Below are 25,055 nucleotides of genomic sequence, written 5' to 3' on the forward strand. Positions count from 1 at the left end.
CCCAACAGGCGCTGCTGCTGAGAAATAAAGTCCTTAAATTCAAGTCAGTTGGCTTGTCTGGGGTAAATCCAAGTCTAGGTCAATGGCCCATGGTAAACAGGTGGTTGGACTGGTTGATTACATGATCCTCCTTGGTCTCTAACTGCAGGAAAATTGTGATACTTTCAGTCAGAATCAGGAAACTTTTTAATTGCCTTTAAACTATTCTTCATGGTCATACTTCTGAAATTTGAGAATTTACAAAGATCAGATGTTTAACAGCAGTGAGGATACTGGCTGCTGATCCTCATTAAATTCCATTTTTAACCATCTAGTGCTTGTAGAACAACAGTGGTTTTTTAACTGGTGTCTGCAGAATACACTGTGACATTCTCCCACTGTCAAGTCTGGCTGTGCACAGAGAATCCAGTTCCTAAGAGACCATGGCAGGTTATTAGGCATGAGAGAGATGCTCATGATACAGTGAGGGCTTTCTGCTCCTGAACAAACTACATTTCCTTACCTGCCACTGCACACATGAGAATTCATTGCACAAGTTCATTCCCTAAAGCACCTTGAGACAAAAGCTGCCTTTCCAGGGGAAGCAGAGCAGCTCCAGATACTGTCAGCAAGCCCTCCAGGCCAGTCCCTGGCCTTGCTCTCCACCCAGCCCTCTCTGCACGATCAGCAGTGCCCTGCTGGCTCTCATGTTCAGTGCCTCGAGGCACTGCTTTGGTCAGGGATGCACAAATCCTTCAATAAACCTGGATGAGACACAGGATATCCCTGGGACTCCAACTCCATTCCTTGCTACCATTTTCCACAGGTTCTGGACAACCCAACTACACAAGAGCCATGGACCCCACCACACCTGCTGCAGAGCTGAGCTGGACTCCACAGGGCAAGGCAGAAACGTGAGCAACAGAATGAGGCTGGTGCAGCCCAGCTCCGGCTGAGGAAAGCATTATTGCAATTACTGCACAGTGTGCAGCCAGGGCAGAGCCCAGGAGCCACGTGCCACCTCTGAATGCCAGTTTCTCATCTTTCCTGACACCACAGCCATATGGTCACGAGAAATATTTACTCAGATTAATCCAGAGAAGAAATGAATACAGCCCTGTATAAATGACAGTGAAGCACAGCCCTCATTGTTTAGAGGAACAAAAAGGGGATTTTGATAAACTCAAGTCAGATGCCATCTGCCAACCTTCCCCCCTATTTCTACCAACTTTGGCCCTTTGCGTGTCTTCTTGATGGAAGAGGAAAATCCATAATTTACCCTGGACTTGAAATGGAGAGCTGTTTAAAACCCTAATCTGGTCCTTCCTTGGGAAACCACCAGACCCTCTTGCCTTTCTCTCTGCTCCTCCTCTAAACCAGAGCAGAACTTGCCTTCAAGAGCAGTTGTGTCTCTAAGACATTATTCTGGCTACTGAAAACCTGAGTTTCTACATCAGATTTCTTCAGATAACTTTGTACTATTTAAAATTTTATTTTCTCTTCACTGTTGGTTTTCTCTCATCTCAAGGATCAGTTGGTCATGCCCTCAGCTTGGCACAGAGGCAAGGAGATACTAATAAAAACCACAGGGAAAATCCCAGACATCGAAGTAAGAAACCAGAACAGCTGAAGAAGAACCTGTTCCTGGCAGAAGTAGAGCAGCAATGTGCACTGCTGATCTCAAACAGTTTCATAATAAACTGACAGTTGACTTTGGTAGTTAGCAAACACCCAGGCCTGCCAGCAAAACCCAGGACTCAAAATTTTCTTTAGAGATAGTTTTCTAATATAAAAGCTATTAAATATTCCCTTTTGTGAGAGGCATTTTTCATGCTCAATCAAAAGTAAAGCTTAAAAAAAAATTCAACAATGACATGACTTGAAGAAGGTCAGAAAAAATACTCTGCTTTTTTCTACCCCGAACATAACATCATTTTTAACCTCTATTGTTTCTAGAGCTAGTTTGAAAGAGAGTGATGTACAACATTGTCCTGTCAAACCTCCCGTCCCACCACTGTCTACATCAATAATTACCCTGTCAATCTACACATTGCCACTTGCGATGCAGTTCAGCCTTCCCTTCCCTTCTGTATTAACAGTACTGGGGGAGGTCAGAGGAGAGAAGAGAAAAAGAAAAAAAAAGGAAAAATAAAAGAAAAAATAAAAGTATTTTGCCTTTCCCATGGCCCAGAAATAAAATGGAACTCTAATCTTTGACATGGTTGAGAGCTGAGATCCTCCACCTTGACTTTTTTCCAGGGCTGCCTACTGTGAAAAACTAAGTCTGGCTACAAACAGCCTTGAAAAATCTACCATGATCCACCGTGCTCCCCCTCGATTAGTGATGTGTGATGCTTTTAAGGCAGCTCTGATTCAGGAGGAGAATACACCAGCCGAGGGTAGCAGCTGCCCCAGCACAGCCTGGGAGCAGGGAGCTGGGAAGGGCCGAGCTCAAACACAGCCGTGCTCTGGAAGAAAGGGAAGGAATGAGAGTCGGGAGGTGAGGCGGCACAAGCCGGGATCAATGGAAGCCAGCTAATTAACCCAGAAATGCAGCTCCTGAAAGGAAAACTTGTTCCCTGCCCGAGACCAGGGACTCCAGAGCCGTGTGGGCAAACAGATTTGTGACCACTGAAACTTTCTCACGCAGCCACTGAGGTGCCAAATGGATGTGCTGAGCCGAGGTGACAAATGGATGTGCTGAGCTGCTGAACAGAGCCCTCGGGAGCCAAGTGCCAGAGGTGGGGAACAGCCTCAGCCTGCCCCCCGAATGGGACTCATTACAAGTCTTCTGTCACTTCTTCAGGTGTCAGCCTAATTCCCAGGAGCTGGGCATGCCACGGGCACACCCCAGAGCCCATCCCTCCTGGTCTGGGTTGAGAGGCCATGGCAAGAGCTGATCTCCACAAAACACAGGTAGCAACCACAATCTCCTGATCTGCACTGATCCAATAATGCTTCCTGCTTTATTCCTAGCCTTTGGGTCTAAATACATTGCAGCTTTAACAACATCAACTTTCTTCACTAAAGATTCAGTGATAAAATACTCCAGATTGCAGCACACAATAAATCAATCATCCCTCCCTGTATGGGTTTGTAACTCAGCACTTTGAAAGCATCTTGGAACAATTTCTGCACATATACTTTTAGATAAGGGATAAATTTACTTTTTATTGAATCAAATGTTATTGACTGGCTTTGGTTTATAGATAAAAGTGACAGAGTTTTCTAGGTTCTCTTCAAATTGTTGGCACTGCGACCCTGAACTGTTAAAAAAATTAGTTTCTAAAAATAATTGATTCTCTCCACTGACAGTATCTCACTCCATTCTTTCCACTTAGGCAGTATTTTAGTCCAAGCCTACCAGACATTATCACCTTGGTCACTTGTCAAATTCTTACACAAGCAGCTAAGCACAGCACCAGGACAGATTTAGCTATTTTTCTTCCTATATATTAATTTCTAAAATGCCCCAAAATATGCATCCCAGAGTGCTCCATTTTTATTACAGCAAATCCAGAAACAAATTCCAGATGGCAGCTTATTTCATACATATTCTGGCATATTTAGGCACTTGACTTCTCCAACTCTTTGGGAGCAAATTAATGTTCAACTCAAAATTAGGTTTTAAAGCACAGTTTAAAAAACATTCACCTGGCTATATCACTCAATTAGCAAAAGACAATTACCAGATGCCAGTCTGAATTTGAAGACAGAAAAATTATTGTATTTTCTAAGTGCTGCAAATAATGACTAAAATCCCTTTAGTTGGAGAAATGTCCCTGCAAAGGTAACTCTGTTTCACAGGCCCAGGGCACAGACTGGATTTGAGAGTACTGAGCAGGAGAAGCAAACATCCAGAATGATCCTGGATGAACCCAGTGGACAGCTACCCTGGTAAGCGGGGTTTTGTAGGAACAAAAATCCTGTAATGATCCTCACAGTGTCCATACATTGTGCTCACGTAGCAACCAAGAAATACGTGGGGCCAATTTACACCTCCAGTTCTTTCCAGCAAGGCAGCAAGACAGGACTTGGCCTGTAAATTGAGATGTAAAATATTATATATATATATATAACTAGTATATAACAGACATGTAAACTGTATTACATAAATTTTACTGGCAGTAAAATTTATATAATCAGGAAATTTATAAAAATTTATATATCAGGAACTGGCAGTTTCTGTCTCTTGCCTTATCACTTAGGCAGTATCTAGGAAATTGTCAGATATTCCAGTACCATCCTGGAGATAAGCATAGTTTGCTAGCTGATGAACTCCTAATGAATATACTGTTAATTGCATAACCTTCCTTCAGCACAGGAACTTTTCTGTTCATCAAGGGCACGGATGAAACAGCTTCTTTGCTTTGGAGCATCCTTGTAATTAATAATATATTCTTCACACTTCTAAATATAACCCATAATGAGATGCTTTAAAGGATCCGAGCTGCACCTTTCACCAAGTGCTTTTGATCAGAAGGGAAGGAGCAGAGCTCGTTCAGACAACAGAGGCTGCTGGAACAGCGACTGTCGCTTCCCAATCCTGAAAGGCTGCAAACGACTTCAAACGGCTCAGCAGCAAAACATGCCAAAACAGCTTCCTCCACCTCAACCACACTGCCTCGTTATCCCTGGGCATATTCTGTGCACATCTCAGATGAAAAGAAGTAGATCTGTTAGATACAGATAGCACATGTAATACAGTCTGCATAGATGGGTACTGGTAACTTCTACTCGGTAACATTCTACTCATTAACTCCATGAAACTCTGCCATCAATCACTAATCAGGTGATGAGCTACTACAATGTGCAAAATCTCCCCAGTTAAGTCTGCCATCCATGTGCCCTGGCACCTCTCAGAGATTTCTCCTGGTTTCCATGTGTGGAGAAAAACAGATCCCCAAGGATGACAGAACAGAAAAAAAGGTTTCTTGGTACCCATGACTTTCTCTGGAGACATTTTCCAGAACTTCTTTATGCTGAGGGTGGCAGAGCACTGGAACAGCTGCCCAGGGAGGTTGTGCTTCCCTCTCTGGAAACATTCCCAACCCACCTGGACATGTTCCTGTGTCACCTGCTCCAGGTGACCCTGCCTCAGCAGGGGCATTGGACTGGATGATCTCCAACCCTGACAAATCTGTGTTTCTGTGACCTTCAAATGACAACCCATGGTTGGGGAAAAGAAAGGAGAGTGGTTCTCCTCCACCTGTGGAGCTCCCTTAACTGAACAACACAATTTTTGCCCTGAAAATTCCTTCCCAGTGACTTGGATGGAGTATTCCATGATTTCAAGGTGGAGTTTCTTCCAGTGTCAGAGCTTGCTGTGCCTTGCAGCAGCTGGGCCAAATGCCCTCAGGTATAAACTGTGAGCATCACTGGTGTCTGTGTGCAGCAGCTGAGAGAACTTCCCATGTGTAAAAGACTCAGGACCATGAAATGCTTGCACAGCAAAGGCTGAATTTCTACAGTGACACCTCATTTAAAAAACAGCATATCTTTAAGATAAGTACCAATTTTGATTTAAAGACTTCAGTCAGTAAGGATTTCTGTACAAGTGAGCCACTTTATTTGCCACTACTGTTAAGGGCTGTATCTTATCTGTGTTTCTCTTATCTACTTTCCTGGATCAGGCTGATTCTTGCTAAGCTAAAGAAACAACTGTGTGATGGAACCAAAGAGACAGGTGTAAATTGATAAAGGCAAATCTCAACCCTCTCTTCAATAAATCAAATACCAAATACCCTCCTAATAAGGTTTATTTTTCAACTCTAATCACGTGAGCCCTGTAAGGCTGTTCACAGCCCCATGTCTAATAACCTTTCCACTTTATAGCAGCTGCCCATGTCTTTTACCACCTCTCAACCACCTGCTCTTCAGCTTGCTTAGTACAACCTCTAATTATGCTGTAAACTACATTTTTCTAACCTTTATGTTTAAGTCAAATCACATATCACAAAATACACATAGTAGCTTATTAAAATTCACAGTATCTTATTAACAAGGTCATGATTCAATCAAGAACTACTGAGAAGTGACACAACTCTTGTTTTCCCTAACATGTTGACACAGATTTTTTTTTTTAAAGTCTTGATGTATTATGTTCCATTCTCAGGCTCTCTGTGGTTTTGTCCAAAACTAACAACAGCCAGTTGAGCACACACAGCTTTGGAGTTGAATTGTTATTGTTGTAGCAGTCAGGAACTCCAGGATTGGGCTGCAGACATCCTACAGCAGGTTCTGTACTGTGCTCTATTTAACCTTTTAAACCACTCTAAAAATACAGCTTTTACTAACTTAGTGAAACTTCCACCAGTGCTCCAATATCTGCAAAAAACAGTAATGCAAGTTCTTAAAAAAAAAAAAGAAATACAGATCAGAAAATACTTTCAGTATTTACTCAGTTTCTGCCACTGCAGCCTATGCTTCCACTCTCATTGATCAGCATCACACTATATGGATTTGTTTTTCTTACAGCTAAAGAATTCCTTACAATCCTTCCTATACCTGGCCACAAAATTCTCCTGCTTGCTTCTGGCTTTCCTTCTTCAATGAATTTATTACCAACTCCCTCTTGTACCTAGACTGTAATAATTTCAAGTTTCAATATTATGGATTCTTACACTAATTTTCTGCAGAAACAATGTTTCTATATACAATTACCACCTCCCCCAATAATCTGCTTCTCTGTCCTCATAACTAAATGTGGTGGCCAAATTGAATAAAATAACAAAAAATATATTATATCCTGAGGGGAATTTTTATATCCTCAGTGAAAATACATGGCAGGGCAGAATGCTGTGACAGAAAAAAAGGATGCATCAAAAGCCCAGCCTGTACTGGATGACAATCCATGCACAAAGAAACTGGGAAAACTTTTAATTGGAATTCTTACTCTCTTATGCACTTAAGAGTCAATCAAGCCCAGGACAGAAATGAACAGGAGTCAGGGATGGAAGAGAAATCAAATTCACAAGCTCTGGTGCTCCTGAAGCATTTGCTAACTCAGTGATTGAACTTTGCAGGAATCCCACCCACAGAGCAAGCAGGAGAAAAGCTCACAGAAATAGAGTGTAATGTGGTTCTTAAGGGCTGGTGCATGATTTTTTAATGCTTTCAGCAGGAAGACTTTCTTTGCAATACCATAACTAAAAGAAGCAGAATAGATCTCTGAGACCAAGTTTTGTTACTTTATAGTAAGTAAGATTGCACTTGGTCTAGGTAAAGTAATTTTTATGACGTTCAGGCTGAAACTACACCTCATTTCCTATGCAGGTCAGCTATAATTTCCTACACAGCCACCTAAGACTTAAGGGACTCTTGACTTGATGTCAGAACTTCAAATAACTGCACTCAGAGTGCCCAACCTTTCCAAAGCCTCCTCTGACAATGAGGCAGAGCTGTCTCTATGTAGGTCTTTCCCAGCAGGCACCTGCAGGAGTGAAGGCACACAGAGCTCAGGGGAAAGGGTCTGGCAGATGGAAGAGCTTTGCCCCAGAGCCAAAGCACCAGCCCAGCCCTGCCCCACCCCAAAGCCAGAAGCCACCAGCCCTGCCTGCCAGCACCAGGGACAGGGCACGATGGCAAGCACTGGCACTTCCACTGGAGGCACAAAGGGCAGCTCCTCTGCTCTCTGGGCATCTCTGCCATCCTCCCCAAAGAAAAGCAGATGCCAGGCTGCTAATCTGCTTTAGGAGAGGGGAAGAACAGCCTGGCAGAGATTTTGATCCGTGTCACAATTACAGTTCAGTCCCGGAGCAACACACATTTCTCATGATCCCCAGCTGGAATTAATACAAAGGCTGAGCTGAACCAATATAACCTTCAGAATGTGAAGGAAATATTCTCTTGCTTCACCCCTAAAAAGCAACTAGTATGAAAAATGTCTGGATACCTAAAGAGTGCTTTATTATGTTAAGTTAAAAAATCAAAACCAACAAAAACCACAGTCCAAAACAAGAGCAGCCATGTGAAATCATCAAAATAAAATACTCCTGTCATCCTGCTTGAAAAAACCCTGATATCCTGATTGATTATGCCTGGAGAAATGTTCTGGTAAACAATGTTCAAATGTATTACTTGATTACATTTTCAAACAGGTAACACTGTGGGGCCACACAAAATATTAAATCCAGCCTACAAGTCACCCCAGCATCCAGATTCCAGCATGCACCCAGTCTCAATGACCCAGGTTATAGAGGAAAGCAAACAGATTCTGTGAGCCTATTACAGGAGAGCACATGTGGTGCTCTTGTTGATTTTCAGTCAACAGAACAACAGGACTTGGGTCAGCCCAGTCTCTCTTAGGTGTAGGTCCAGTTCTTAATTTGATTTTAGCTGACAACACTGCACTCCACACAATGTGCTGGAGCTCCAAGCGTAGTAATTGTGCTTTTAAAGACAGATTTCTGCATCCATTTTTGTGTGCACTGCCACATGTCATCCTTGGCTGCATTGACCATGCACTGAACCATCACTCTCGAGGCTACTGTTCCTCCTTCCCCTCTCAAACCTCTCCACTCCATCCAGCCAGTCTTGATCTCTCAAGGTCTCTGGAGTTTGGGAAGTGCTTAAGAAATTACAGTACAGTGAAAGTAAGTCAGCACATGTGTTGAGCTACGGAGATTTTTCATTTGGCTCAGGAGGAGAGAAAATGTGTCTTGAAAGCCAGAAACATCAGCCCTTGTTCTCAAAATATTTGATGAGCAGATAGGGACACATTCACTCCTTCTGGAACATAAGTTGCACAACAGCTTCCAGCAGCAGCTGCTTTACACTCTAGAAAAAAACACTGCTTTTTCAAACCAAAACTATAGGAGATGAATGAAAAGAATCCAAGAAGCAGAATATGAAAAATTGTTGTTAGGCTGTGTAAAGTAAAGAAGTGACCCCACAGTTCTGAAGTTCCTCCCTGATTTTGCATAGTCACTGAATACACTTTGCAGAAACTTGAATCCCAGACATGTTTTTATTTTAATTCTTTTACACAATTTTAGAGATTTCTTCTTCATTTATTACGTATAACTGGGATTACATTTTTATTTAGTTTAAATTGGCCTTTCCTAAACATCACTCTATAGCTTCAAGCTACTTCCTTTTGAAATGTTTTCACAGTGGTCGTCTCCCTGGTATTTAGAACTCACCATGACTAACTCCTCATCGCTTCTTAAATATATGCAAAAAGAAAAGGACTTTCATTTATGTTACTAAATGCAGTCACATCACAGACTGTCTCCTCAAATCAACCTTTAAAAACAATAATAAATATTTCATACCATATGCTGAGAATATCATGGGCTCTAATCTCATAAAGAAAACAGAAACACACGGAAATTCCTTGCTCAGTACTCTGTGGAAAGAAACTGCAAAGCAGAACTCAGAGGGGTGGAAAGGAGCTGTTATGTACAAGCACAATGCAAAGGCCACTGTTAAATAAACAGAAATCCTGTGCATTAGGACTCAAACTGTGCTCAGAATTCAGGGCACCACCAATCTGAGGCCACCAGCAGTTTAGATCTATTAATTCTTCTGGTTTGCATTCCAAGTACCATTTCAAAGGACAATTCTGCATTTCAAGGAAAACAAGGTATAATGTTTACACCCGCACAGTGTAACAATGAAAGGAAGGAAAAAGAAGAACAATGAAAATTCTCAATTTTCTCCATAATCCTGACACACACACACTTCAGCCTAAAATCTTCTCTTTAAACCTTCTCAATCAATATTTCCACTCACAAAACATAACAAGGAATAGCTCAAGACACATTAGGTAATGGAGCACAACTGGTAGCACACAGACAAGGTCATTCTGCAATGTTGGACTGTTTTCCACAACCCAAAAATCCATGCTTCCAGTCCAACAGCAGCTGGAAGTAACAACAGTGACCTTTAAATTTCAGGACAATAAAATCCAGCTACAGCAGGCAGTAGGACAGCAAAGGGAAAATCTGAGAGCACATATGGGAGAGATGATCTGTGCCTAAAGGCTACACAGATTCACAACTCCCACTTCTTTTTTAAACATTCCCACGGTTGGTTTTGAGGAATTTGCTTAAGCTCAGTTTTTGTCAGAGCCTGTGCACCTCAGTGCCTTCACTGAGCTACTGATGCATGTACACATGTTAGCAAAGCACAGATGCCCCTTTCCAACCACCACTGCAGGAGAGTCTGCAAAAGGAACTGCTTCCCAGACTCCATTAATTCAGAGCATTCACCTTAGAAGCTCTGCCTACACTGAAGCATCCCAAAGGGTGCATTTAAACACTGACAATCTCTTTCAGAAGTCTCAGTCTGGATCCTATAGATATTTCCTGGTGTACTTGTGAACAGCTAGGCTTTACTCCTTACCTACACTTCTTGGAAAACAGTGACTTAAGAAAGTATCTTACTAAAGAGTTGTGGATGAAAAATTTCAGTAAGGGATTGTGGAAGAGCAACAGTCAACTTAAAATGTCCCATGTGCTCAACTTTTACTCAGTTGACAAAGAAACTTGGCAAGAAATTAGACCAAAAAGAGTCATAGTTCAAGGCTTTTAACCCAATGGAAAAATCCAATCACAATTCATAGCCTTATTTTTGTGTCTATCAGAGAGGAATATAATCAGGAATATACTCCAATCACCAGTTCTGATGACACAGCAGCAGCCTTGACAAAATGACACCACTTCTTTTGCAGATGGTGATGCTTTTCACCACTTCAGTCACCCATGGCCCCACCACAAGGCAGCAGCAGAGCCAAAACAAAGCCAGGGCTCTTGACTGCGATCTGCAGCTCCAGGACTTTGTGGCAAGATGTCCTGCAAGTCCCCTGAGAACCACACACGGATATTTCATTTCCTACCACGGCCTCAGCAGTGGGACAGCACAGACCCAGGTGTGCTCCACCACTGGCACCAGACTCCAGCTCTTCCTCTCACCCTGCCCTTTGCACAGGGCATCCTCCCATATTTCCTGGGCATGCTCTTCTTCTTCAAACCCACCTTCAGAGGCTGCTTTTGCCCAATGTACAGTAACTATAATTAATTAATTATAATTAATACAATTATCTCTGTATATGAAGGGTAACACTCAAGCCACACCTGGTGTCAGATGAGGGACCCTCTGACCCTACTTTAATCTGTTCCACTCCTCCTGCTATTCCTCAGTCTCTTTGCTTCTCTTAGGTCTGTTCTGATACCAATCCCGCTGCCAGCCCCCTGTAACCTCAGCACAGCCATAAGCTCTGCCAGAAGGCAGCTGCACAGCCAGGGCAGAACCCCACTGGCTTCAGCAGTGCCCTGCTGTAAACTCAATTGCTTAATTACACTGCAAACACAATTACTTAATTACAAAGGAAACTGGGACTGCTATTACAGGACCCCTTTTCTGAAGCACCTCTTGGTGCTGAAATTACAAATTGTGATTTAAGTTGCTGGTTTAAGTGCTTGTTGGTTATTGGACAGAAGAACAATTTAGAATGGGCTTGTAGTAGAGTAGTTATGTGCAAAAAGGAACTTTAAAATGTGATTTTAAGGGTGACAGTGTTTGTTTAATCCCTTAAGAGCTGCTTAGTTCACTGCCTGGCTTGAATATAATGAGTCAGGAACCATTTTTTCAGGTTTCACATCAGGTAATTATGGAAACAGAATAGAACTTTAATTATGAGAAAAAACATAGATAGTTCTATTGTGATCTTCCACAGCACTGCTGTTTCTCAGAAGTAAACATATTGTGCAAGCTGGAAAGAAACCATTGATTAAAATAATCAAAAGCCCTACTAGAAGTGTGGACGTGCTTTTCTTTGTAAAAACCAAAACATTGTATCTGACTAGAGATAAAATAGTAGAGGTATTTGAATTACCTCTTCCAAAGCCCGCTTTAATTTTTTCTCACAGATTCATTTAATTAAATCTACTATTACAGGGTGAGGGTTTTTTTCATTTTACATACACTATACAAAAGCCTGGTGTACTCTGGGAAATCTAAGAGATTAGAAAATCTTACCCATAGCTTTTTATCTTGATTTCTTCCCAGTCATTTTCAGCTGAAGCAACTAGCTTAAGATGCTGTTTCTAAGAATGCCAGCAATCAGATATTTTAAAAAATTAAACAGTGGAAGTTACACTTGTAGGTAATTGATAAGCAGAAAAACTTTTCAGTTCCTCCTCTGAAAAGCTGAAATATCATTAAAACAAGGTGTCAGGGTCATAGGGAAGAGTCCAGAACTGGAATTACCAACCCTGCCAGGCTGTTACTGGAACAGGCACCACCTTTTCCCCAGGCTTGGTCAGCACAGTGCTCTGCTGTCCATGCCAGCCAGGACAGGCACACAGCACCAGCAGAGCCTTCAGGGGACACCAGGCAGCTGCACTGCTGCAGATGCTCAGGCACAGGTGAGAGCAGGGCTCCTGTGGCTCCTTGCCTTCCCTCGGTGGCTAGCCCAGGAGCAAGGCTGTCCCCTGGCCCTGGAGGAGGGAACACTCCCGGGCACCCGGGGCTCCGCACGGGCCCAGCCCCAGGGGCCTCCGGAGCTGCTCGGCTCCTTCCTCCCAGGCTCACTTTCTTCTTCACCGAGATTATTCCAACTCTAATCAAAACAGCGAGGAAAAAGCCCCACAGAACGCTAGGGGGACAAAACTGTACAAAGGATAAAGGAGTTGAGCAGCATTGAGACCAGACCTATTTGTAAAAGAGATTATGGATGCAAAAGTGCTCCTTGTCACGAGGGAAAATAAAGGCACAAAAGGTCCCTCCATGAGCAAACATAATGAAACCTGCCAAGATGAGTGATAAAATCATAGAAAGAAAAATTATACAGGTCTCCAGGACACTGCCAGAATTCACTGTAAAACAATTTTTCCTGCTTTGTGAAATCTGTACTTTTAAGACTCAAATTAAAAGCTTGCCTGAGGATGGTGCAGCGTTGGTATTTCACCTCACATCTACCAGGACAGTATCTCCTCTCTGTTCTGTCAAAGGACTGAATAAAACAAACAGCATTCAGGACTTCCCAAAACTGCATAGCACAAAGGAAAATGTGAGTGCAGGGTCCCAGCCCACCTCCAGCAGCTGCAGGAGACCACCCCCACCATTCCTGGCAGCTCCTTCATGGCCACAGTGGGGACATTGCTGCACCAAGGTCCAGGCTCAGACCAAGGGGAGATGCTGTTTTTTCCATGCTAAAGTGACAACTTTTCCAAGGTTTTAAAGGTATTGACGAGCAAAATGCTGCTCAAAGAAACCAAGAGGACATGAAGAACTCAGGGAAAAATAAAGGATTCAATAGACAAGCATAGATTTAATAAAGTCTAGTATATTCTCACCCTTTTGTGTGCGAAAGAAAGTCTGAAAAGGCTCTGGTGCTATTAAATAATTGTGTTTCTTATCTTAGAGTGAACATTTCATCTTTTATATACATACAAAGAAACCCCCACCTGTTTTCTTTTTTAGAGGATGGAACAGGCAGCTTAGATGGCAATTTTAATTGAATGTGTTCGGGCTGTTGCACAAGAACACTGATGTGTAGAGCCGTGGCTGGGAAGAAAAGACTTTCCCTAACCACCTACACCTTGACTTCATTACAAATATCCCTGCTGGTTCTCACAACTTAACTCCAAGGTTGATACTTGCAACATGTCTAGAGGCAGGAATTGTGAAGCAGCAATGCAAATTCCAGTGGAATTCTGTGTGTTAATTGCTGTTTCTCAGTCAACTCCACATGGGGCTGATATACCTGGTGAAATACCAGAATGACCAATTGTTCTTTTCTCTGTGTGCCTGTGTGCATTTCCCAACACACATGTATCACTGTATACACAGAAATGCACATGCAATGGATAGAAATTAAATTGACTGTCAAACACATTACACATGTTAATCTCTGTACAGGAAAAAAATGAGAAGTGTGGTTATGTTTGCAACCTCTGCCAGAACAGAGAATCACGGTCTCATACAACTTAGAGAGCTCCAGTGACAGGGTAAGATGATGAGTGCAGGCCAGAAAAGGGTGCAAGAACTGGCACGAGCCTCATGTGTGCTCTAACAAAGCACTCAGTTCTCTGCATTTTAATGCAAAGCATTTGTAATGTGTTGTAGTAGGTTAAAATACAAGACAAAAAGGGTCAGCTGAAATGTGTCACTTCAAATATAGCCATGAACACAGTGTCCCTGGAAAGGAGGCTGGAGCTAATGCTAAAGCCAAGCCTTGACTCTGGCTCTCAGTGCATCCCACAGAGGCACGGGGAGGATCCACACCACTCTCACACATGCAGGCAGTGCTGGCTCTGACCCTCACCCCAGAGCAGAATCTCACTGAAAGCATTGCAGGCATTAAAAATCTCCAGTGCAAGGCTTAAATTACAGAAATTACCTACCAAAGCATGCAGAGACTGCCTGTTAAACCAGTCTTAATCATGATCCTAATCCTAAAGGAAGCAGGATGAGACCTGTATTAAAACTGCAAAAGGTTTCAGTGGGAGTGAATGAAAACAGGATCCTACAACTGCAGGAATGGAGAAAGAGAGGAAAAATACCCATCAAAGAAAAGGTGGTAGAACAAGGAAACACAGCTTCAATATAAAATTCATTATAACACTAAAATGCAGAAGCTATTTTAATGTCAGTAACATTAAGATAAAGTCATTTGATATTCGCTTATTTTCCTCACGCCATAATTTCCTCACACCATAATTCACCCATTTAAAAAGGGGCTGATGTGAAAAGGGCTGTCTGTGCTTTGTACTCAATACTACTTCATTCAGTTAAAACATTTCAGTTTGCAAATTATGTTTTCCCTTAGATTCCCAGGAATCATTTCCTTTTCACATCAGCCATAATAGTCAAACAACTGTGATTCCTGCATCCTTCCCTCAATAAACAAACAAAAGGATAAATATAAAAATCAGGTAATCTGAATTTCAGAAAGCAGATAGCAAGAGAATGGAAAAGACAAAAGCATCAAGCAATGAAAAGCTACTTGAGATTTCTGAAAAACTTTTACGTTTTTAGTAGTTCAATATTTATAGCCTGTTAAATAATTACACATACAAGAGCTTCATACACTCAACTTTAATTTTCCTGCTATTGTCTCCTATTGAAATAACTGCAAGATTAATTGCAGCCATAAAAAGGCAGCATCCAACTCTTTTATGACCTGGCTATAAACTGCATGAACCCATTAGACCAATAGGGAAAATGTTTAAACACTGGTATTTAAACTTTGTAGCCATCAACAACAAGCGAAAGACTCCTGTCTATAAACTGCATGAACCCATTAAGACCAATAGGGAAAATGTTTAAACGCTGGTATTTAAACTTTGTAGCCATCAACAACAAGCGAAAGCTCAAAATCGATCTGGGGGATGGAAACACTGCAAATGTCCAAGCAGACAATGCTACATGAAAAAGTGACTCCCTCAGAAGATAACACTGCTTAAGAACAGAACAATACAAACATCAGACCAGACCCAGTAGCTTTTTCAGCTGGTTTTCCTACGAACTTGGTCAGCCCTCTGCAAAGGTCACTGCTGAGACTTAAGTTCTAAACACATAAAGGAAAAACACATTTTGTGGAAGTATTACTTTAAACTTTTCAGTACTGGTGGAATTGCAGCACAATCATTACAAATCCTAAATTCATTTACATCTTTAGGTAAGTAAAATGCTGAGATCACCAAAGCCATGTAATCATCATCAAAAAGGAGATGTAATTCACTGCCCACGAGCCACAGACAAAGTTATCCCACTACTGGAGATAAACTGCTCAGCTTTGAGTTTGCTGGATTTCCTTTGATGTAAAAAGAATAATTTCACGCTCCAAGAAAAGGAACAGGACGCCAGAAAAACTGGATTTGATTCCTTATTCTGTCACAGACTTCTCGTGTTAGTCCCTGTGGATGCTCTGGGATACTGAGGTGGGCTCAGGGCTGCTCAGGACACTCCTGAAGGCACTCCAGGCACAGGCAGTGTTTGTGCATCCAGAGGCACGAGGGAAGCTGTGGGCTGAGCTGGGAGGGCTCAAGCAGGGGTAAAGGGCCATTGTGACAATGTGAAGAATCACCTACATTTAGAATAAAAGGGAATGTAAGCCACCATACCCAGGGCAATACAGGTCTGCTGACAGAGCTCAAAAAGTCTTGTTCATCTCTACTGTTAAACACTCCATGGAAAAGGAGTTCTCAGGAGTCTGGAACCCTCTGCAAAAGAGACCTGGACGCTAAGTGGCATCTTAAAACCAGAGAAATGAATTAATGTTCAAGTTATATTTTGGAATTAACAAAGCAAAAACTGTATCCTTGATTACAGAACTGCATCATTGCCAATTATCTGACCAAATAATCTGAAATGAGAGACCACAAACAAGGAGAAGGCTGGGGAACCAGAACTTGTTCGGCCAACAGAAGAGAAGGTTAAAGGAAGATATCATTGCTGCCTTCAACTCCAAAATGGGTAGGAATAGTGAAAAAGGAGCCAGACTCTTCTCAGAGGTGCACAGTGACAGGATGGGAGGTGACACATGTGCAACAAAGAAAAGTTTGTCAAGATAAAGGGATTTTTTTCCATTAATAGGGGTGGTCAATCATGAGGATAGGGGTCCAGTTTGATCAAGGAATTGGACTAGATGACTCCAAAAGGTCCAAATTATGAACCTCTGTCTTAAATTATTCCATGACTTCATGGAGAGATGATCATGATGCTTTTCATTTTATTCTGTCTCAATAAATTTGATCACATTGACAAATCAAAGCATTCATCACTAGCCCTACAAACCAGTCTGGGCACCTGGAAAATGAGACTGCCACTTTTGTGCCTTGTTTCTGGGAGGATCCTGTGGCTCTGCAAGTGTTTCCACATCCAGTACTTTGTCCTGTATTTGCTTTACAGATGGGTCCTCAGCTGCTGCAGTTCAGCAGTGCTCCCAAAGGCCCAGCAGGGACAGTGCCAGGGGACAGTGCTGTATTTCATGCTGGCTGTAGGCAGTTGGAGTGTTGTTAAAATGCACACCTGTACATCTGGCATTAACATCACCACATTCAATTCCCTAAATGATCTCTAACAGTTTATTCCAATAGAACAGTCCTTAATTTACATGTTCCACTGCGTTTGCAATGCCCCAACATCTCATCACATTTCTACCAACAGATCTGCTCTTAACCTTGGGGAAAAAAAGAAAAAAAAAATTAAAAATTAAAAAAAGGGAAAAAAGAGCTTTCTTTACTGCCCCAGGTCCCAAAACTGGGTATCTGGCTGTGCCTGGCTGATTTGGCCTAGTTTTTTCTTTTGCTACTTGAATTCAATGGCCCAGTGTACATGATGGAAAGGAACACTCCACCCTTCTCCAGGAAAAATTCTCCAAGGGCAGGGAACAGTTTATTAAGTCCTTTTCCACAAAAGCACAGTAATGTCACCAAACCCACTCAGTCATGCAGGAGATCTGCAGCAAAGAAGAATAACAGAGACGTAATGTCCTTTGGGCTGAACAGAGCTGGGAGAGGATTGTGCTTTTGGGGGTGAATGACACCATCAGTGCTACCAACAACAGCATTTTACATTTGGGCAGCTTAACAGGAAATGAGGGCAGAACTGACCAGCAGTGAGAGAGATCAGCACACACAGCAGCAGCACACAGAGTGCCTGGAACCATGGAAAATACCCATTAAAAATATAACTGTCAGGTTTGGATACATCTTCCTGAACCACTCATGACATGTACTTCAAAATAAGTGCCTGAACTGGTGCTGTATTTCAAACCAACATTCAGGGCTTGATTTTATATTCCACTTCCATTTTAAAATCTATTTCCAGAACTGCTGCTTATTAAGCCTGCCCTATTAAATCATTCCCCTATTAAATAGCATATGAATTAGGTTTCCCAGTCCCTTTTTCCTCCTCTTAACATCCTACACTCTAACACCCTGTACCTTTCTGTACAATAATTTCTGCTCTTAACCAGGAGAATGTCACATATCTGAAAAAGAAATAAGTGGTGAGCTTATGCTCTCTGCATTCCTCTATCTCATTATATATACAATGTCCTAAGGCAAGAGTTTGCCAGCTTAGATTTTCACTTGCTCTATCCCTTTAATTTGTGTTCCCAACACTGTTGTTACTGATTGTTAGCATTTGTTTTTATTTTTCTCTTGAGATTTTAATTTTCTTTTGCCCAAGTCACTGATTAAATAACCTAAATTCTTCAGAGGGAAATTTAAAATTTCCTGCTTGTATAAAAAGCAGAATGATTCAGTACCTGTGCTGGAACAGCATTAGGTGGATAACATTCATTTTGCTGGAGGTCTCTGTTAGCTCAGTCAGAAAAATGACTTCCCTTCCCCCTCTCTCAGCTCCAAGAAGTGGGTAAGGAAAAGGTGAGGAATCTTTCCACACTCATAAGCAGAGCCTGTGTATATCAGCAGAGGCTGCAGCACAGCCCCAGGGCATCACCAAGCCACACTGGGCTGCTTTCAGTGACAGTAATGAAAATCAGGGCCAGGGCTCTGCATATGGGGGCTCTCTAATGTACAGTACATGTGAGCTACCAAAAATCTTCTGCCAGAGACCTGTCTTGCAGAAAAATGAAGAAATATAACCAGATTCTTATTTACAATGAGCCATTTCAAAACAAAAGCCTGGACAACCATCTCCTCTGAAATCAGCCCATGCTAGAAACTAATAAACCTTCAACTAGAACCAGAACAGGGAGAAGTCCTAGAGATTTCATCAGCTGAGGATTCAGTGGGACTCAGGAGATACCCTTACAGCCACCACTGCCAGACACATTCAGTGGCTTGAAGAACAGTTAAAAAAACAATAATTGCATGAAGAGCAGAAAAAGTGCAGACATCACAGCAGAAATCAGGCCAGCTGTGATGCCACCTCACCTATCCAACAGGACAGGTCATGCTGTCCTGAACACCTGGGAATGGCTAATGCCCTTACAGAGGATATTGTTAGGTACAAAGCTGAGAACTTCAGTGATTAGAGAAACAGAAGAAACAAAGTACAATTTTGGTTCTGTAAAAAAAAACAACCCCAAAAAAACCTGCTAAAAAATCAAACCAAACCTCACAAACTGTTACCTTCAACCAAGCATAAGAGATAGGGACACGACATCCCTAACTACCAAAAAGAGAGCACAAACTGTATTTAAAAACAGGCCACAAAAGCATTCAGAAAATAAAAAGCCATTTAGCAGGTGGCTAGATGCTGAGAGGAACAGCCTTGTTTTCACCACATTCTAAGCTGGAAGTACTCCTAAAATGCAGCAGTCAGCATTATTAATGCTCCTAAACTCCCTGGATTGAATGGACTATGGACAATGTCCCAGTGCTGAGGACATTGAGGCATTAACTGAGGAATAACCCCAGATCCTGGCAGAGGTGCTGGCACTTATGGGCCTGTCTGAGAGCCACTGATTTTATAAAGCAGTTTGATCTTAAGAGAGGTGAGAAATCTCTTCTTTCCCAACCCGTCCCTTCCCTCGGGAAGCTCTGCAGGGCAGGCCCCTCCACAGGGCTGTGCTGCATTTCTAAGCAGGAAAATGAGACAATCACAGGCTCTGCAGTCACCCCTTGACACAGGAAGAAAGTCCAGCCTCCATTTCATCAGGGAGAAAGAAAATGGGACTGGAGAGAAGTATGGGAATGTCCAGGAATGTCCATCTATAGATTCTGCCTGTCACCACATTTTCTGTCACTACAGCCTCATATCAAATAACATTTCCACAGATGAAGAGTCAGGCCTTTTACAGTAATGGGCCAAATGACAAGGAAAGGCCAACATTCTTTAATAGTTTCTTTAATAGAACAAGACCAAACTTCTTCCTGTGTTGCAGGAGGATGTTTCATGGGCTCTTTTTCTGAACTGAAGAACCATCAGAGAAACACAGACTTTGGTCTCTTAGAAAGTTTCAAGTAGGAGGAAAAAAATATTTTTAAAAACCCACAAAAATCTGAACAAATTACTTTTCTCTGAGGACAGCAGTCCTGTATGGTAACAATCTGAGGCTCAGGTCAAGTTTCTTTTGTGATACTTAAGATTTAAGGCTGATTTCCCCAGAGGATGAAATAAGTGGGGGAAAAAATGAAAGGTGAAATGGGTAGAAAAGGGATGGAAGATGATTAACAGAAATCATCAGGGATCTCAGTGCTGCCTGGCCTATCCACAGATTGTGCTATGGCCTCTGACATGAGATTTGCAGGCAGAGACTGCAGCAAATGAAGCTGCTTAGTTATTCAGCCCCCCTCCAGACAATCAGGTAGTGGAAGTAGCATTAATGAGGCAGCTTTTAACTAAGGAGGATGCAGGGTGAAAGACCAACCAATACAGTACATAAATATGTTAATGTATTTATTGAGGTAATTTTTTCTGTAGCCTGTATGTGGCTGCAAAAATGATTCAATTCATTTTATGCAAGAGAAGTGCATTCATCTTCCTTAATTAAGGAGAAAGTAGGACTGATACTAGGATTAAAAATAAAAGAATGGTTGATTTTGAAGTCCTCTATGTACCCCATTCTGCAAGATTTGATAAAATACTTCCTCCAACACTGCTTCTGACTCATGGGAATATTTGTGAAGTACATGACTGGAAATTCAATAGAATGGCCTGTACTAGTTTCTTGCTGTGGCAAGAACAGATCTGCAGATATTAGTAAGCACACAAATAAAAGTCTAGATATTAGTAATTTCATTAAAATGTCCCTGGGATTTCCTTCAACTCAACATCAGACAACCCATCACAGCTCTAGAACAATGGAGCACAAATGGGCCTCCTCAAAAGGCCATGATAAAGTGCACTGCATAAAACCAAGAATGCTCTTATTACTTACTGGGATTTTAAAGGGTGTTACCTACAGTAACACCTGTCACTTAACACTCAGCTTTAGTTATTTTATATTCCTCATCTTTCATCTGCTGCTTTTTTCATTTGTTCTCAGAGGAAAAATAAAAAATGAAGATTGAGCAATGCAGTTACATTGCAAAACTCCTCTGAAATAACAGAAGTGCTGACTGCAGTGATGATAAATCCCAATATGTTACCATGCAAAACACCAAATTTGAGTTTCCAAGAAGCCTGATTCCAGGTGAGTGTGACATGATCATGATCATGCTGATCATGATCATGCTGATCATGAGCCTGACAAGCAGCTCAAGATGTTTACAGCTCCCTTGCAGACAGCCCAGGTGAGTGTGACACTTCTCCACTGCTGCTGATCATGAGCCTGACAAGCAGCTCAAGATGTTTACAGCTCCCTTGCAGACAGAAATCCAGACTAGACAGCACTGCCTGTATCATAGTCTGGAAAACAGGTACATTTGAAAGTTTGTAAACCGTGTGATTTGAATGACCTGAATCTTTTGTGTCTGTAAATTTTGTTCTAGCACAAGCATAAATTGACAGATCATCCTGCAAGTGCTGGGAATAACAGCTTCAGTTTCTCTGTGCTTTGATAGCAGAACATGTCTGGGAACACCACTTTGAGCTACTCACTGCATGCTGCTTCTGATTCATCCGAGCCGTCGGGACATTCTTCTTCCCCATCGCATTTCCACCTGGCTGGGATGCAGTGCCCGTTGTCACAAGTGAAATCTGACTCAGCACAAGTTTTCTTTGCTGCAAGAAAAGAAGAAAGGACTTGGCATGAACATAAACAGTACAGAAGATCTCCACTGCACCCAACCCCACCAAGGATGATACGGATTGCCCTGTGCTAAGAGGATTTATTTCACATTGAACATTGCTTCTTCATGACAGAGTCCCACATATATCATAGATGGGTGTTTCTTCTCACCAGAACTCTTACCCCTCCATTATCTGACAAGAATTCACCTTTCTGTGCCTTTTTCCAGCCATTCAAAAAACAGGGATGTTCTTTTTCAAGATAATTTTCTAAGGCTTTTACTATAGAAAGCTGCTGCCTTCATGGAACTGAAAGCATGCTGCATGATTTACAGACAGGCAAGACAAACAAGTATCACCTTTCGAGTACTATAATCTAAATAATAATGTTTCTATCTGTGCCATCTATTCATGGCTTGTTAGTACATCTGTCACCACAGCAGATGATCATAAAGCACTCCTTCAAACACTAACATTCATTTCATTAAATGTCAACCACTCCACGCTCTTTGCTTTGCTTGCATTAATCTAGGGCTTGAAAAAGATGCAAGACATGAACTCAAGCAATTAATTGGTCTATTCCTCTGTGCCAGTGGTGCAGCACCACGTGCTCTGCAATTCCAGTCAGCATCTTCCCACTGCGGCAGGAAGAGAAAATTCCACTTATACTGGGTCCCTTCAGGCTGAGGCCTCGGTGTTGGTGTGACACCACTTCAGCAGTGGTGACTGCAGCGGCTTTCCTGCTGAGTCCTGAGCAAGGGCTGGGGCTCGCTGTCACCACACTGAGGGGAAATGCTCTCTGGCTAGCTGGTATATACCTTTGTTAGCCAACAACTGATGCAGGAAGTCCTGGCAGGGAGATTTGTCTCTTCCCCCTGCAAAGCTGCTCACAACCTAATAGGATCACAGGAAAATTCAGGTAATGAAGGACCTCAGGAGGTCACCAAGTCCAGCCTCCTGCTCAAGACAGGCTCAGCTCTGAGGTCAGACAAGGCTGTTCTGTGTTTTATCCAGTCTGGTAGGAAAAAAGCCCCAAGATGGAGCCAGCACAACGTCCCTGGGCAACCTGTTCCATGGCTTAGCTGCCTTCACATCACAGTGAGACCTGGGCTTGCCAAGCCATTCTCTCTTACAAGTCATGTGCACACACATTGCTACATCAATGCTTCTTCCAGCAAACATTTTTAAAGCATTAAACACAACAAATAAGCCTCTGGGGTTTGATCTTTTACTTTCCTTTCTTGTTTTCCTACATGAGCTGCTGTCAGGAAGGGAGTCATGTTAAATATCACTCGTGTGCCCACACAGGAAACATGGTGCATTTCTGTGTGAGGTGCTGGAGGGACCTCCATGGCTGAAATAAAGCACTCATTTTCTACACACGAAACATGCAGCTTCCCTGAGCAGACATCCAGCAGGAAAACACTGCAAAGCACCACTAAGCAGCTGTACAATCTCTCAGGATGCACTTTTTAAAGAGAACATACATTTACTTCCCTTCTGCTGCTAAATGAACCAGAGTCTGGAGCATGAGGGGGAAAAAAAAAGGACAATTTTCAATTTTCTCTTCACCCATTCAGAAACATATTGTGGACTAATACAGAAGACAAAAACCATTTCCATGAAAACCAAGAGTTTTACAAGACACCAGTCATACTAAAGATCATCCAAAGGCATTGCACATCTGTTACCAGAGGGAAAAGACTTTCTCCTGACTAACTCCTTTCAGAAATCCAAAGCTTGTGAAACTGGCTATTGCACATCACTGCTGGGGTATTTAATGCAAATTTTAATGAATCTGAGGTATTTAATGTCCAGAAATGCTGACACTGAGAGGATACCCACGCACAGCTGAAGTGAGAGCAGTCTCCTGCTTGCTGGGAAGCTCACTGGGTGAAATGCTGCTATCTGCTCTTAGGGGAAGGTTGTGGCATCAACAAATGAAACAATCACAGCTTCATCCAGAAAGGAGAGACCAGTGTAATACTGGAAACACTACAAACCTAATTTTTAAAATATATTTTGTTTTGTAGTCGCTCTCTCAATGCCTTAATATCTTGCTTTCCACAAAGAAAATGTCCTTTAACTTATCCTCTGGAGATCCAAATAGCAATAAAACAACAATTGTGCCTAAACCAAACCTCTCCTTCTGCCTCAGTCTCACAGTGTGATGTATTTCTGGGACATGGGGATGCAGGAGCAGGGGCCAGCCCCAGGAGGAGTGGCAGGGGCACCCCCTTCACACGGCCAACCCTGCAGGTGGTGGCACCAATGGCTTTGTCCCTGGCCTGCCACTGCTCCTCCTCATGCACCACGAGCAGCTCCTTGCTTGGGCTCACAAAGGGCAGCAAAGCATCGCTGCCAGTCCTGAGTGTCCCTCAGTGTCCCTCAGGTGGGGTTGGTGTGCTCCCTCCCTTCGGCAAAATGAAGCTGGGCACAACCACTCAGCAGAATGTCACCGTGTCCCCATGCCCTCCTGAAGGTCCAACAGTCCCCTGACAAAAATCAGCAGGATACAAAAGTGTTTGGTCTTTGTATACATCTAAAGTGTCTAATCTCTTCAAGGAACAGGATTAAGAGAGGGGGAGCTCAAACCTTTCCTATGATTCTTAGATTTATTCTGCTATTTTTAACATTTTTTTGCTTTTAGATATTTATATTTTAAATATTATATTTTATTTTTTTACTATTACTCTCCAGCACTGGGTCAGAGCTCTGCAGACTGTCTCAATTCCAACAATTCCACTTTCTGTTGCAAACAGCAACCCAGATTATTCAAACTGCAAGAATACTGAAGCACTGTCTCATTTCTCACCTCTAATACAAGACTGGAATCACTTCATTTCCAACCAGATTTACCTTCTGGCGCTCAGTCCTCATGTCTCTGGGATCACAATGCAGGCAGGGAGCAGTTAATTAAAATATCAGCTCTCTGCTTTTTCCTTCCTTATTCTTTTTGAAGTCTGATAACCCTTTTTATTAATCTCCCATGTTATACACCTTCATTCTATCAATAATTCATTCAGACTCACACCATAAATTGCCAGTGGTGCATTAAAATGTAAAATAAATAAATACATCCCCTTTAGACAATGGGGAGGACGCAGGTTCATTTTATGGTTTCACCTGGCTCAGAAATAGTCAAGCAAAATTAATTGTCCCCCTGAGATCCATTTCCTTTGCCGTAAGCAGCCTGGGCAGCTCTGCTCACATGTCTCTTCCAGATGAACATAAACAAACACGAGTGAGCAGTCACAGCATCCCTGAGCCGCTGTTCCTCGGGGGGCAAAGATCCCTGGAAGGAGAAGAGAGAGGCTCCCGAAGCGCGCCGAGCCTTTCATCTCCCCCTGCTCGGCTGCACGGGGACACCACAGAGGCTGCCCCTCCCTGGACTCCTGCTTCACTTGCCTTCAGCTGCTGCTTTTCCTTTCCCACGTGTGCAGGTGGACAGATCTGTCTGAACTCCAGTGGCTGCTGTGTGA

The 25,055-nt window shown here is 42.5% G+C and overlaps 1 protein-coding gene across 2 annotated transcripts in view; it reads right to left on the reverse strand.

Moving 5' to 3' along the window:
* Nucleotides 1–25,055, reverse strand: part of LRP8 (LDL receptor related protein 8) — a 171,021-nt gene that overhangs the window by 44,672 nt on the left and 101,294 nt on the right. For both annotated transcript variants that reach the window (XM_039711803.1, XM_039711802.1), the window contains exon 3: nt 21,445–21,567. In XM_039711803.1, the coding sequence (XP_039567737.1) occupies nt 21,445–21,567 (123 nt within the window). The remainder of the gene's footprint in view (nt 1–21,444; nt 21,568–25,055) is intronic.

This window comes from Passer montanus, unplaced genomic scaffold (assembly GCF_014805655.1).
Source record: "Passer montanus isolate IOZ18808 unplaced genomic scaffold, ASM1480565v1 scaffold25, whole genome shotgun sequence".
NCBI classification, from domain to species: Eukaryota; Metazoa; Chordata; class Aves; order Passeriformes; family Passeridae; genus Passer; species Passer montanus.